Source organism: Penaeus vannamei, chromosome 29 (assembly GCF_042767895.1).
Source record: "Penaeus vannamei isolate JL-2024 chromosome 29, ASM4276789v1, whole genome shotgun sequence".
NCBI classification, from domain to species: Eukaryota; Metazoa; Arthropoda; class Malacostraca; order Decapoda; family Penaeidae; genus Penaeus; species Penaeus vannamei.
In genome coordinates this window covers 1,339,748-1,354,952 of record NC_091577.1, presented here as the reverse complement: position 1 = coordinate 1,354,952, position 15,205 = coordinate 1,339,748, and the positions used below count along the sequence as shown (strand labels likewise).

The window sequence follows — 15,205 nt, the reverse complement described above, 5'->3', positions numbered from 1 at the left end:
GATGATAATGATTATGACGATGGTGATGATAATGATGATGATTATGGCGGTAATGGTGGTAATGATGATGATTATGATGATGATAACAGCTATAATAATTAGGGGGGGATGAAATAACCATAGCCTCGAGATAATTTTGGTGTTGATTTTGGTGTTGCAATGATCATGGTAAAGGTAATGGTGCAGCCTATGCATTATTAATTATCCATTTCAAGAACTACTGTTGTCGAAGAGGTTATTACATACAAGATATTACTTGTATTATATTATTGTATTATATTGTATTATATTATTGTATTATATTGTATTATATTATTGTATTATATTATTGTATTATATTGTATTATATTATTGTATTGTATTATTGTGTTATATTATTGTATTATATTGTATTATATTATTGTATTATATTGTATTATATTATTGTATTATATTGTATTATATTATTGTATTATATTTGTATTATATTATTGTATTATATTATTGTATTATATTGTATTATATTATTGTATTATATTGTATTATATTATTGTATTATATTGTATTATATTATTGTATTATATTGTATTATATTATTGTATTATATTGTATTATATTATTGTATTATAGTATTGTATTATATTGTATTATATTATTGTATTATATTATTGTATTATATTGTATTATATTATTGTATTGTATTATTGTGTTATATTATTGTATTATATTGTATTATATTATTGTATTATATTATTGTATTATATTATTGTATTATATTGTATTATATTATTGTATTGTATTATTGTGTTATATTATTGTATTATATTATTGTATTATATTGTATTATATTATTGAGGATATTACTTCCACGGAGCTGAAACGGTACCTGTATTTCCCTTGCAATCCCTTGGTTGCAATCACGATCAGTCAGTGAACATGCCTCAATATCCATACAAGAAATGACTTTTCATCCGTCACTGTATTTGTAACTAATCAACTCTCCTTTATCAATTTTTTTCTTTTCTTTCTACGTAAACCCAATTTATTTCCTCTTTTTATCGCCTATGCCATCACTCGCCGCCCATATTTATTGCACATTCTGTCATTCTCTTCCCTTCGCTCTACATCTTTCCTCTCCATGACCGTGGATTTATTGTCTTTTTATGTGTGTCATTCCCTTACATTCCAGACTGGCGTTTCGTGCAGTTTGTCATAGTTCCCCCTCCCGTCTTTGCGCCGTTTTCTGTTGGGAGAATTTTATTTTATTTCATTTTTATTCCGTTTCTTTGTTTTGTTGTTGTTGTGATTTTCGTCTAAGTATGTGGTTATGGGGGGGTTTTTCTTTTTTTTTTGATGATGTTTTTAATTGTTTTATATTATATATATATATAAATATATATATATATATATATATATATATATATTTTTTTGTGTGTGTGTGTGTGTGTGTGTGTGTGTGTGTGTGTGTGTGTGTGTGTGTGTTTGGGATAAATTATATGTTTTATATATATATATATGTAATATATATATTATTATATATATTTTATATATTTATATATATATTATATTATGTTTTTTATAATATATATATATATATATATATATATATATATATATATATATATATATATATATATATTATGTATAAATATATTTTTTGTTATATATTAAAATTGTATATATATACATTTTCCCCCCTCCCCCATTTTTCTCTCTCTCTCTCCTCTCTCTCTCTCTCTCTCCCTCTCTCTCTCTCTCTCTCTCTCTCTCTCTCTCTCTCTCTCTCTCTCTCTCTGTCTCTCTCCTTTCCTGCCTCTCTTCCCCCCCCCTCCTCCTCCCCCTTTCCCCCCTCCCTCCCCCCCCCTCTCTCTCCCCCTTCCCCCCCTATCTCCTCCCCTCCCTCTCTCCCCTACCCCATGCTGCACGCGAGTTTTCTCCCCCACCCCCCCTCCACCCCCACTTTCCCCCCCCCCTCCACCCCCCCCCCCCACCCCCACCCCCCCCTCCCCCCCTTTTCCCCCCCTCCACCCCCTCCACCCACCTCCACCCCCCCCCACACCCCCCCACCCCCCACCCCCCCCCCCTCCACCCCCCACCCCTCCACCCCCTCCACCTCCCCCCCCCTCTCCATCCCCACCCCCTCCCCTTCAGTCGGCTCGTAAGAGGGAGGCGGTCGGGGGCCCCCCCGGCCCTGTCGCCGGGGCGGGGCGCGCCGGTGACCCGAGCCGAAAAAGGGGGGGGGGGGGTGGGGGGCGGGGGGGGGAGGCGGGGTTGGGGGTTGTATGGGTGGGTTCGTTGGAGGGTGGGTGGGGGGGGGGTTTGGGGGGGTTTTAGGGTGGGTTCGAGGGGGGTGGGGGTTCGTTAGAGGGTGGAGTGGGGGGGGGGTTTTTGGGTTATATGGGGGGTTCGGGGGGGGTGGGGGATCTTGGGGGGGGTTGGGGGGTTTTTGGGGGGGTTCGAGGGGGGATGTGTTGTTGGATGGGTTACGAGAGGGGAGGGGGGTCGTTCAGTAGATTACGGGGGGGACGTTGGGGGGTTCCAGGGGGGGGTCGAGGGGGGGGGGGGGTTCTTGGGGGGGTTCCAGTGGGGGGAGGGGTCTTGGGGTTTTTTGAGGGGGGCTTTTGGGGGGTTCGAGGAGAGGGGGGATTTCGTTGGGTGGGTTATCGGTGGGTTGGGGGGAGTTTCTGGGGGGGTTTTTTGGGGGAGGGGTTCGTGAGGGGGTTAAAGGGGGTTCGTTCTTTGGGCCGGTGACCCACTAGCCGTATGAGCATTGAGAAAGGGGGGGGGGGGTCAAAGGAGTGGGGTTCGATGGGTCGGTTACGTGGGAGGCTTGGTTGGGTGGGGAGGGGGGAGGGGGGGGGAAATTGGGGGGGAGAGGAGGGGAGGGGGGGCCCTAAAGTGGATAAGGGGGGGTGTGGGGGGGAAGGAATGGGGGAAGGTCGAGTTTGGAAGGGGGGGGGAGGGGGGGAGGGGGGGAAGGGGGAAAAGAGGGAAAAGGGGGAAAGCTTAAGTATTTAGGGGGGGGGAAGGGAGAGGGTTGATGAGGGGGAAGGGGGGGGAAAAGGGGAGGGGGGCTTGCCCAAGTATTTTAGGGAGAAGGAGGGGGGAGAACGGGGAGGGAGGGAAAAAGGGGAAACCCAAAAATTTTTAGGGGGGAGAAAAAAGGGGGGGGGGGACGGCGAGGGGGGGGGAAAGGGGAAGAAGGGAAGGAAAAAAAAAAGGGGGAAGTGGAAGCACGTAGTAGAGGGGCCAGTGACGGGGGGCGGGGGGGGGGGGGGGGGGGTTTGGGGCGGGAGGGGGGGGCCGCCGGGGGCGGGGGCCCGGGTTTTTTTCGGGGATTACCCTTTTTGCTGTTGTTGTTTCGTCGGTTGCGTGAGGAGGAGGTTATGCATTCGGTGACTTTGTCGGTTTGTCGGTTTGTCGGTTTGTCGGGCGGAAATAGACGGTTGGAGATGGATTGTGGTGGAATTTGGGAGGCTGTTGCTGTCGTTGTCCGTTTCTGTTGGTGTTGACGTTTTGTTTCTCGTTCGTTTCTGTTGGTGTTGACGTTTTGTTTCTCGTTCGTTTCTGTTGGTGTTGACGTTTTGGGTTTTTTTCTTTTCGTTTTTTTGGGTTTGTTTTCGCTGTTTTTTTCTTTCGCCGTTTTTTTGGGTTCTTTCCCTTTTTCCCTCCTTCTCAACAGGGTTTCGCCGTCGCCATCATTTTTATTTTCCCTTTTATCTCCCCCTTTAGTTCGGTTAAGAACCGGCATTGTTGCAGGAGCAAAGCTAATACAATTATCCTCATCATCATTCATGTCTGCAATACTCGTGCATTCTCCTCATCTGCGCAAGGGGCCTCTTCGTCAGCCTAGGTAGTCGGGGCGAGCAGAGGCGCACGCACATCCTGTCTTCGGTCCAACATTTCGGTGCCTCCGCTGTGAGAGGGAGAGGGAGAGGGAGAGGGAGAGGGAGAGGGAGAGGGGGGGAGGGGGGGGAGGGGGAGAGGGAGGGAGAGGAGAGGGAGGGGGGGAGAGGGAGAGGGAGAGGGGGGGAGGGAGAGGGGAGGGGAGGGGGGGAGAGGGGGGGAGAGAGAGAGAGGGAGGAGAGAGGGGGAGAGGGGAGGGAGAGGGGGAGGGGGGGGGAGAGGGGGAGGGGGGGGAGAGAGAGGGAGGGGGGAGAGGGGGAGAGGGGGGGAGGGGAGAGGGGGAGAGGGGGGGAGAGAGAGAGGGGGGAGAGAGAGAGGGGGGGAGGGGGAGAGAGAGAGAGAGAGAGAGAGTCGGTATTTAAGAGAAAATAAACGCGTAATTTGGGTTCATTCGGCGACTTTGCAGCTGTATTTGTATTGCAACAGTCAAGTCAAAATGTTGCAAAGAAACAAGCAAACAAAAAAGTCTTATTTCAGGAAAGCCTATCCAAAAACAGCTGATTTTGAACGTCCTCTGCGAAAACTTTTTTTTAAAAAGGGTTGGAAAAAAAAAAAAAAAAGAGAGAAAAAAAAAAGTAAAAAAAAAAAAAAAAAAAAAAAAAAAAAAACGTAAAATAAAAAAAAAAAAAAAAAAAAAAAAAAAAAAAAAAAAAAAAAAAAAAAAAAAAAAAAAAAAAAAAAAAAAACACCCCCCCCCCCCTTCCCCATCCACCCCCCCCCCCCCCCCCCCCCCCCCCCCCCCCCCCCCCCCCCCCCCCCCCCCCCCCCCCCCCCCCCCCCCCCCCCCCCCCCCACCCCCCCCCCCTTCTCCCCCACCCCCCCCCCCCCCCCCCCCCCCCCCCCCCCCCCCCCCCCCCCCTTTTTCCTTTTTCCTTCTTTTTCCCTTCTTTTTCCTTCCCTTTTTCCTTTTTGGGTCCGACCCCCCCGGGGCGGAAAAATTTCCCCTCCCTTTCCGGGGGTTTGGGAAAAAAAAAAAAAAAAAAAAAAAAACCTTAACACAACCACACAACCACACACACACACACACACACACACACACACACACACACACACACACACACACACACACACACACACACACACACACACACACACACACACACACACACACACACACACACACACATAGCCATGCAGCCAGGAAAGTAGACAAGCAGGAAAACAAACAAACAAAACAGACAAACCACTAAAAAGGGGGAAAAGCGGACCGAAGGAGAAAGGGCATAAGGAGGCGAAAGAGAGAGGGGCATAAGGAGACGAAAGAGAGAGAGAGGGGCATAAGGAGACGAAAGAGAGAGGGGCATAAGGAGACGAAAGAGAGAGAGAGGGGCATAAGGAGACGAAAGAGAGAGAGGGGCACAAGGAGACGAAAGAGAGAGAGGGGCATAAGGAGACGAAAGAGAAAGAGAGAGGCATAAGGAGACGAAAGAGAGAGAGAGGGGCACAAGGAGACGAAAGAGAGAGAGAGGGGCATAAGGAGACGAAAGAGAGAGAGGGGCACAAGGAGACGAAAGAGAGAGGGGGGCATAAGGAGACGACGAAAGAGAGAGAGAGGGGCACAAGGAGACGAAAGAGAGAGTGAAACCAAAGGGACACGCGGGCGGGACTCCCACGGCCTTCGCTCTCGGAAACCTTCCACATTCCGCAGCCGAGTCCAAAAAAAAAAAACCGGGGCTAGAGCTTCCGTGGGGGTTCGGCAGGTAGCCTCGATCCGCTCACCTGGGCAGCGCTATGGACGAGGATTGTGCTTGGCTCGCGCGGCCTGGGAGGGAGGGTCAGGGGAGGTCAACCTCTCGCGGCGGGTCGAATGCGGGTACTCGTGTCCGGAGAAGTGGCTCGTTGTTGTTTGTTTTTTTCTTTCTCTCTCTTTCTTTCTTTAATGTTGTCTTCTGCTTTTTATAGATTCTTTTCCTTTAATTTTACTTCGTGATTTAGTTTGTCTGTTTCTGTCTTTCGCATTCACTCTCTCTCCCTCTCCTTCCCCTCGCCTTTTCCTTTCCCTCCTCTCACTCCTTCTCTTCCCTTCTCTTCCCTTTACCTTTCCCTCTCCATGGCCTCGTCTCCCCCTCAACTCACACTCTCTCTCTCCGAGAAGTGGCTCGTTGTCTGTTTGTTTTTCTCTCTCTCTCTTCTCTCTCTCTCTCTCTCTTTAATGTTCTCTCTCTCTCTCTCTCCTTTCTATATCTCTTTTCCTCTCGTTTTTCTCTCGTGATTTAGTTTCTCTGTCTCTCTCTCTTTCTCTCTCTCTCTCTCTCTCTCTCTCTCCCTCTCTCTCTCTCCTCCTCTTTCTCTCTTTCTCCCTCTCTCTCTCTCCCTCTCCTCTCTCTCTCTCTCTCTCTTCCCTTTTACCTTTCCCTCTCCCCTCTCTCTCTCTGTCTCCCCTCTCTCTCTCTCTCCCCTCTCTCTCTCTCTCTCTCTCTCTCTCTCTCTCTCTCTCTCTCTCTCTCTCTCTCTCTCTCTCTCTCTCTCTCTCTCTCTCTCTCTCTCTCTCTCTCCCCTCTCTCTCTCTCTCTCTCTCTCTCTCTCCTCCCCTCTCTCTCTCTCTCTCTCTCTCTCTCTCTCTCTCTCTCTCTCTCTCTCTCTCTCTCTCTCTCTCTCTCTCTCTCTCTCTCTCTCCTCTCTCCTCTCTCTCTCTCTCTCCTCCCCTCTCTCTCTCTCTCTCTCTCCCTCCCCTCTCTGTCTCTCCCTCTCCCTCCCTCTCTCTCTCTCTCCCTCCCCTCTCTGTCTCTCTCTCTCCCTCCCTCCCTCTTCGGTATTACACCAATTTGCCGCACAATTTGTGACTCCAGACACAGACACACACACACACACACACACACACAGTCATATTTATGCTTGGAGCAAACGCAGTATTATCGACTGTTGCGTCACGACTTCGTTGCCTGTTACCATTTTAGAAGGGGGAGGGGGAAGGGGAGGATGAGGGTTGAGGGGAAGGGGTAGGAGGAGAAAAAGAAGAAGAAGAATCAACAGCAAGAAGGGAGAAGAAGAAGAAGAAGAAGAATCAGCAGCAAGAAGGGAGAAGAAGAAGAAGAATCAACAGCAAGAAGAAGAAGAAGAAGAAGAAGAAGAAAGAAGAAGAAGAAGAGGAGAAAGAAGAAGAAGAAGAGGAGAAAGAAGAAGAAGGAGAAGAAAAAGAAGAAGAAGAAGAAGGAGAAGAAGAAGGAAAAGAAGGAGAAGTGAGGAGGAGGAGGAGAGGAGTGAGGAGGAGGAGGAGAAGAAGGAGGAGAGGAGGAGAGAGCAGGAGAGAGGAGGAGAAGGAGGAGGAAAAGGAAGAAGAAGGAGAGGGAGGAGGACGAGGGTGAGGGCGTCGAGGAGGGGAGGAGGGGAGGAGGAGAGGAGAGGTGAAGGGGAAAGTGGGGAAGCAGAGAGAAGTTTGAAAAGGAGGAAGGAAGAGGATACGAAGGAGGGGGGAGTGGGAAAGGGAGGAAGAGGGGAGGAGAGGGGAGCGAAGAATTGGAGAAACGAAATAGAGGGACCAAGGCAGTCGGAGTTGTCCCTCGGGTGTGTTTGTACCCTCTCGTCCGTTCTCGCGAATTCCGGTTATTTCCGAGATGGTTTATATCCTTCCTGCGTTCAGTGTGGGTTCGGGGGGGGGAGGGGGGGGCAGGAAGGGAGGGATACGTACATGTGTTTGTGTGTTTGTTTATGTGTGTGTGTGTGTGTGTGTGTGTGTGTGTGTGTGTGTGTGTGTGTGTGTGTGTGTGTGTGTGTGTGTGTGTGTGTGTGTGTGTGTGTGAGAGAGAGAGAGAGAGATAGGAAAAGAGAGAGAGAGAGAGAGAGAGAGGGAGAGAGAGAGAGAGAGAGAGAGAGAGAGAGAGAGAGAGAGAGAGAGAGGTCACGGATAGCTATGGTGACGCGCTGAGAGTTCACGGGTAGCTATGGTGTTTGCATTGCGTGTGACATGGGATGAGGGGAGAGGCTCAAGATATGGCGGTACGGGAGATGATGGGAGTGGTTATGGTGTAATGGTTGGCGTATTAATGATAGTGATGGTGACGATGATGATGATAGCTATGATGATGTTGAAAGAGGTGATAGTTGTGATGATATTGATGATTATAAAGATGATGGATTCAGATGTAATAATGATGGTGTGATAATAATGAGGATAATTAGGAAAGTTGTGATGATATTGATGATTATGAAGATGGTGAATTCAGATGTTGCAATAATTATGATGTAATGATAGTGAGGATAATGATGATAGTTGTGATGATATTGATGATTATAAAGATGGTGAATTCAGATGTTGCAATAATGTTGATGTAATGATAAGGAGGATAATGATAATAGTTGTGATGATATTGATGATTATAAAGATGATGAATTCAGATGTAGATGTAATAATGTTAGTGTAATAATAATGAGGGTAATGATGATAGTTGTGATGATATTGATGATTATAAAGATGGTGAATTCAGATGTAACAATGATGGTGTAATAATAATGAGGATAATGATAATAATGATAGGTTCTGCTCTTTTTGTTGCTCGTGGAAATAACAGATTGTGCTTCTCACCCCCACCCTCCTTTCCTCCCCCCGCTCTCCCCATCCCTTCTCTAAATACATTCACAGTCTCCTTCCCTTAGGCTTTTAATGATCCCTACCCTTATCAGGTCACCCTTTCTCTCTCCCTTCCACTCCCCTGCCTCTCTCTTTTTCTCGCTCTTTCCTCTCCCCCTCTCCTTCTTTCTCTCGACTCCTTCCTCCCCTTTTTCCTCTATCATCCTCTTTCTCTCGACTCATTTCTCTTTCTCTCGACTTCTTCCTCCTCTCCTTCCTCTTCCTCTTTCTCTCGACCTCCTTCTTCTCCCCCTTTTCCTCTCGCTTCCTCTTTCTCTCGACTCATTCCTCTCTCTTCCTCTTTCTCTCGACTCATTCCTCTCTCTTCCTCTTTTTCTCGACTTCTTTCCTCTCTCCCTCTCTTCTTCTTTCTCTCAATTCCTTCCCCTCCCTCCATCCCCTTCCTCTTCCCTCCCTCCTTCCCCTTCACTCCTTTCCCCATCCTCCTTCCCCCTCTTTCACTTTACCTTCTTCCCCTCCCTCCCTTCTTCTCCTCCTTCCTTCCTCTCTCCTCCTCTTTCCTCCTCTCCTTCCTTCCTCCTCCTCCTCCTCCCCTCCCCCTCCCCTCCCCTTTCTTTCGACCCTCAAGTTAAAGAAGTTATTCTCAATCTTCTTAAAGAAAGGGGAACTTAAGACCCGACCTCTCCTTGGGGGAGAAGGAGGGAGAGTGGTGAGAGGAGGAGGAGAGTGGGGAGGTGGGAGAGGAGGAGAAGAGTGGGGGGAGAGTGGTGAGAGGGGGGAGGAGGAGATAGTGAGGGGAGTAGATAGTGAGGGGAGGGGAGAGAGGAGGAGAGTGAGGGGGAGGGGGGAGAGTGGTAAGAGGAGGAGAGGGGGGAGGGTGAGAGGAGGAGATAGTGAGGGGAGGGGGGGAGAGAGTGGGGTGAGAGGAGAAGGGAGAGTGGGGGGAGGGTGGTGAGGAGGGGGAGGAGAGTGAGGGAGGGGGGAGAGTGGGGAGAGGGAGGAGAGGAGGAGGAGAGTGGGGGGAGGGGGGAGGGTGGTGAGAGGAGGAGAGAGGGTGGAGAAGGAGGGTGGTGAGAGGAGGAGAGTGAGGGAGGGGGGAGAGGAGGAGGAGAGTGAGGGGAGGGAGAGGTGTGGAGGGTGGTGAGAGGAGGAGATAGTGTGAGGGAGGAGGGAGAGTGGTGTGAGAGGGAGAAGAGAAGGAGATTGGGGGGAGGGGGAGAGTGGTGAGAGGAGGAGGAGAGTGGGAGGAGAGTGAGGGGGAGGGAGAGAGGAGGAGATAGTGAGGGGGAGGGGAGGGAGTGGTGGAGAGGGAGGAGGAGGAGTAGGGGGAGGAGGGAAGAGTGGTGGGAGGAGGAGAGGGTAGGAGGGTGGTGAGAGGAGGAGATAGTGAGGGGAGGGGGAGAGTGGTGAGAGGAGGGAGGAGAGAGGAGGGGAGGAGAAGTGAGAGAGGAGAGGGGGGAGTAGATGAAGTGAGAGGAGGAGAGGGGAGAGTGGTAGAGAGGAGGAGAGAGGGGGAGGGGGAAGAGATTAGATTAGAGAGGAGAAGGGAGAGTGGGAGAGAAGGGTTTTTTGAGAGAGGATGAGAGTAAGGAGAGAAGTGGATGGGGGAGAGTGGAAGGAGGAGGCGAGAGGATTGAAATAAGAGGAGTTGGGAGGAAGGAGGGGAGAAGGATAGAGGGGAGGGAGGGGAGAGAGGAGAGAAGGAAAAGGGAAGGGAGGGAAGAGGAGAAGTATACATTATATGTTCCTCCTCCCCCCCCTAGTGTTAAGTGGGTTTGAAGTTGAGAGTGGTGTTGGAACTGCTGCTGAAGTTGGTGATGATGGAAGAAGGAAGGAGGAGGAGGAGGAGGAGGAGGAGAGGAGGAGGAGGAGGAGGAGGAGGAGGAGGAGGAGGAGGAGGAGGAGGAGGAGGAGGAGGAGGGAGGAGAAGGAGGAGAAGAAGAAGAAGAAGAAGAAGAAGAAGAAGAAGAAGAAGAAGAAGAAGAAGAAGAAGGAGAAGGAGAAGGGAGAAGGAGAAGGAGAAGGAGAAGGAGAAGGGAGAAGGAGAAGGAGAAGGAGGAAGGAGAAGGAGAAGGAGAAGAGGAAGAGGGAGGAGGAGGAGGAGGAGGAGGGAGAGGAGGGAGGGAGGGAGGAGGAGGAGGAGGAGGAGGAGGAGGAGGGAGGAGGGAGGAGGAGAAGAAGGAGAAGAAGGAGAAGAAGAAGAAGAAGAAAAACAAGAAGAAGAAGACGAAGAAAAAGAAGAAGAAGAAAAAGAAGAAGAAGAAGAAGAAGAAGAAGAAGAAGGAGAAGAAGAAGAAGAAAAAGAAAAAGAAAAAGAAAAAGAAAAAGAAAAAGAAGAAGAAGAAGAAGATGATGATGATGATGATGATGATGATGATGATGATGATGATGATGATGATGATGATGATGATGATGATGATGATGATGATAAGGAGGGAGAGAAAAAGTAAAAGACGAAAAAAGATGATGATGATGATGATAACGACGACGATGATAGTAAAGATAATGATGATGTTGATGATGATGATGAGAGTGAGAATGAGGGGGATAAGGTGGTACTTGTTATGGTAGTAATAGTAGTAGTTTTGGCCGTCATTATTATTGCTTTTGTGTCTTTGATCTTTTGATGAAGAGAGGAAGGACAGGAAACAAGAGAATGAATCAATAGAATTTTAAAAATGAATAAACAGAATAATAGGAGAAAAAATGATGATACCCGTGGTGGTGATTGTGGTGGTTATTGTGATGCATAGTGGAAAGGGTAAGGGTGATGTAAGTAGGAAAGAGGAGTATAGAAATAAAGGAGGAGGAGGAGGAGGAAGAAAAAAAAGAAAAAGAAAACGGAAAGGAGAAAAAAAGAAAAAAGGAGGAAATGAAAATAAAATATGATGAAAAGGAACAAGAAAAGGAAAAGGAAAAAAGAAGATTAGGAGGAAATGAAAATAAAATATGATGAAAAAGAATAAGAAAACGAAAAGGAGAAAACAATAAAAAAGAAGAGGAGGAGGAACTGAAAATAAAGGAATGGGAAAGCGAAAAGGAGAAAAGAAAAAAAGAAGAGGAAATAAAAATAAAAGTTGAAAAAAAGAATGAGAAAACGAAAAGGAGGAAATGAAAATAAAAGATGATAAAAAAAAAAAGAAAACAAAAACGAGAAAGAAAAGGAAAAAAAGGAGGAGGAAACGAAAATAAACAGATGGTGAAAATATAAGAAAAAGAAAAGGAGAAAAAAAGAAAAATAGAGGAGGAGGAAATTATAATAAAAGATGACGAAAGAGGAGGAAATGATAATAAAAGAGGACGAAAAAGAATAAGAAAACGAAAAAGAGGAGAAGGAAGAAAAATATTGAGGAAGGAGGAAATGAAAGCAAAAAAGTGGATGAAAAAAAATCAGGGAAACGGAAAAGGGAAAAAGAAAAAAAAAAGAAGATTAGGAGGAAATGAAAATAAAATATGATGAAAAAGAATAAGAAAACGAAAAGGAGAAAAACAAGAAAAAAGATGAGGAGGAAATGAAAATAAAAGAAGATGAAAAAGAATGAGAAAACGAAAAGGAGGAGAAAAGAAATACGAAATTAAAATGAAAATAAAAATGATAAAAAAACAATAAGAAAACGAAAAGGAGAAAAAGAAGAAAAAAAAGAAGAGGAAGGAGGAAATGAAAATAAATGACGGTGAAAAAAATGAGAAAACGGAAAGGAGAAAGAAAAGGAAAAAAGAGGAAGGAGGAAATGATGATAAAAGATGACGAAAAACAATAAGAAAACGAAAAGGAGAAAAAGAAAAAAGAAAAAAAAAAGACGAGGAAGGGGGAAATGAAAGCAAAATGTGAAAATGGAAAGTCTTCGAGGTGGAGTTCTTCCCTCGCCTTGAATCTTGGGAGAATTTGGAACCTTCTGGAAGCAGCGGCAGGGACAGCGCGATAATTTTCCAAACTCGCCGGATGGGAAGCAGCAGGGAGGAAGATAAAAGAGGAAGAGGGAGAGAGGGGAGAAAGGGGAGGAGGAGGAGGAGGAGGAGGAGGAGGAGGAGGAAGAGGAAGAGGAAGAGGAAGAGGAAGAGGAAGAGGAAGAGGAAGAGGAAGAAGAAGAAGAAGAAGAAGAAGAAGAAGAAGAAGAAGAAGAAGAAGAAGAAGAAGAAGAAGAAGAAGAAGAAGAAGAAGAAGAAGAAGAAGAAGAAGGAAGGAAAGAAGGAAGCAAGCAAAAGGAGAGGACGAGGATAGGGATAAGGGGAAGAGTGGGACAGGAAAGGAAGAAGAGGAGGAGGAGGGGAAAGGAGAAAGAAAAGAAGAAGAAAGAAAGAGAGAAGGAGCAGGGGAGAGGAAGAGGAAAGGGATAAGGAAAAGGGTAGGACAGGAAACGAAGAAAAGGAGGAGGAGGGGAAAGAAGAAAGAGAAGAAGAAGAAAGAAAGAGAGCAAGGAGCCGAGACCAAAAGCAGAAGAGGCGAGAAACGGGACAAGAATGGCAGGGAAAAAAAATACAAGAATTAATCCCGGTCGCAAAGTCGTGAGAATTCAAGAGGCGTTTGTCATAACGGATGCGGCGATCATGGTGGCGATCATGGTGGCGATTATGGTGGCGATCATGGTGGCGATTATGGTGGCGATCATGGCGGCGATTATGGTGGCGATCATGGTGGCGATCATGGTGGCGATCATGGTGGCGATCATGGTGGCGATTATGGTGGCGATCATGGTGGCGATCATGGTGGCGATCATGGTGGCGATCATGGTGGCGATCATGGTGGCGATTATGGCGGCGATCATGGTGGCGATTATGGTGGCGATCATGGCGATTATGGTGGCTATTATGGCGGCGATCATGGCGGCGATCATGGTGGCGATTATGGTGGCGATCATGGCGGCGATCATGGTGGCGATTATGGTGGCGATTATGGCGGCGATCATGGTGGCTATTATGGCGGCGATCATGGCGGCGATCATGGTGGCGATTATGGTGGCGATCATGGCGGCGATCATGGCGGCGATTATGGTGGCGATCATGGTGGCGATTATGGTGGCGATCATGGCGGCGATTATGGTGGCGATTATGGTGGCGATGGCGGCGGCGACGGTGGGAGATTCATGGTGGCGATCATGGTGGCGATTATGGTGGCGATCATGGTGGCGATTATGGTGGCGATCATGGTGGCGATTATGGTGGCGATCATGGCGATTATGGTGGCGATTATGGCGGCGATCATGGTGGCGATTATGGTGGCGATCATGGCGATTATGGTGGCTATTATGGCGGCGATCATGGCGGCGATCATGGTGGCGATTATGGTGGCGATCATGGCGGCGATCATGGTGGCGATTATGGTGGCGATTATGGCGGCGATCATGGTGGCTATTATGGCGGCGATCATGGCGGCGATCATGGTGGCGATTATGGTGGCGATCATGGCGGCGATCATGGCGGCGATTATGGTGGCGATCATGGCGGCGATCATGGTGGCGATTATGGTGGCGATTATGGCGATGGCGGCGGCGACGGTGGGGAATTCATGGTGGCGTGGGGGGAAGGTTGTTTGTTGGTGTTGGCGGTGGGGGTGCTTCATGGTGTGAGGGTCGTGGTGAGGGAAGTTATGGTGATTGTGATGCCGGGGGGATGGTGTGGAATGGAGGGCGGGGTTGCTATTTTTTTGGTTGTGTTGGTTGATGGTTGTGTGAGGGGTTTTAGGTGGGTCGGGGGTGGGGTGGGTGTGTGTGTGTTTGGGTGTTGGGGTGGATGTGTGTGTGTGTGTGTGTGTGTTTGTTAGTGTGTGTGTCTTGAATGTATATTGTTCATCTATATATTTATACACCTATTCTCTCGTCTCTCTCTCTCTCTCTCTCTCTCTCCTCTCTCTCTCTCTCTCTCTCTCTCTCTCTCTCTCTCTCTCTCTCTCTCTCTCTCTCTCTCTCTCCCTCTCTCCCTCCCCCTCCCCCCCCTCTCCCCCTCCTTCCTCTCCTCTCTCTCTCTCTCTCTCTCTCTCTCTCTCTCTCTCTCTCTCTCTCTCTCTCTCTCTCTCTCTCTCTCTCTCTCTCTCTCTCTCTTTATACCTGTGTATCTGTCTGTTTATCAATTTATCCCTTTTCTCTCTGTCTACCTGTTTGTCCATTCGTGTGTTTGTATCTTGACGGCTTCACGCGATTGGCTCCTTGTGCTTGCTTCAGGCCATCGGGAATATAGTTCATTGCCACAAACTGAAAAAAGGGAGGAATGAGAATAGATAACTTAAAGATAAATAAATAAGAAGAAAATACATAGATGTATAATAAATCACGAATTAATGAAGATGTATTATTTATTAATTATGGATTATTCAGATTATATTTGATAAAAGATAAATGGTGATGATTGATAGAATCGATTAAAAAAAAGTGGATGAATGAGAGTGAATAACCACACAGGGCAGTTGACGCCCTTCGATGTTGCAATTTTCGTCAGATTTCGTCAGATTTCGTCAGATTTCGTCAGATTTCGTCAGATTTCGTCAGATTTCGCCGTGTCATTCTCGTTCATACCCTTTGGCGTTATCCGTGTGATTGATTGATTGATTGATTGATTGATTGATAATGGTTAAAAAAAAAAAATCGGTGGCGTTTTTTCGGCTGATAATGATAATACGAAATGATAGAGTGACGACGGGTGACGAATGGAATTTTTAAGATTAATGGGCGAGTTCATGGAATTGATGGACGGACGGCGTTGCAGGAGGGACGAGCCGGAAGTGGATCGGCGTCCGGTGGAAGAGGGCGAATGGGGGGAAGGAAGTGGAGTGCGAATGGGGGAAGGTAGTGGAGTGCG

The 15,205-nt window shown here is 47.3% G+C and overlaps 3 protein-coding genes across 4 annotated transcripts in view; 1 reads left to right on the top strand and 2 right to left on the bottom strand.

Annotated features, from left to right (window-relative positions):
• The window catches only part of Csk (C-terminal Src kinase), a 296,171-nt gene that overhangs the window by 66,492 nt on the left and 214,474 nt on the right, over positions 1 to 15,205 (top strand). The window lies entirely within an intron of this gene.
• LOC138867233 (streptococcal hemagglutinin-like) lies at positions 12,928 to 13,440 on the bottom strand. The gene has a single exon (XM_070142124.1). The coding sequence runs from the start codon at positions 13,438 to 13,440 to the stop codon at positions 12,928 to 12,930; it is 513 nt and encodes a 170-aa protein (XP_069998225.1).
• LOC138867232 (cilia- and flagella-associated protein 251-like) overlaps positions 13,970 to 15,205 on the bottom strand; it is a gene marked incomplete at its 5' end in the record, with an annotated part of 28,496 nt that continues 27,260 nt past the window's right edge. Inside the window, 2 exons of the mRNA XM_070142123.1 lie at positions 13,970 to 14,049; positions 14,505 to 14,601. Coding sequence (XP_069998224.1) covers positions 13,970 to 14,049; positions 14,505 to 14,601 — 177 coding nt within the window. The remainder of the gene's footprint in view (positions 14,050 to 14,504; positions 14,602 to 15,205) is intronic.

Excerpts from the sequence above, each read along its gene's own strand:
- LOC138867233 (XM_070142124.1), bottom strand. The coding sequence starts at position 13,440 with ATGATCGCCACCATAATCGCCACCATGATCGCCACCATAATCGCCGCC.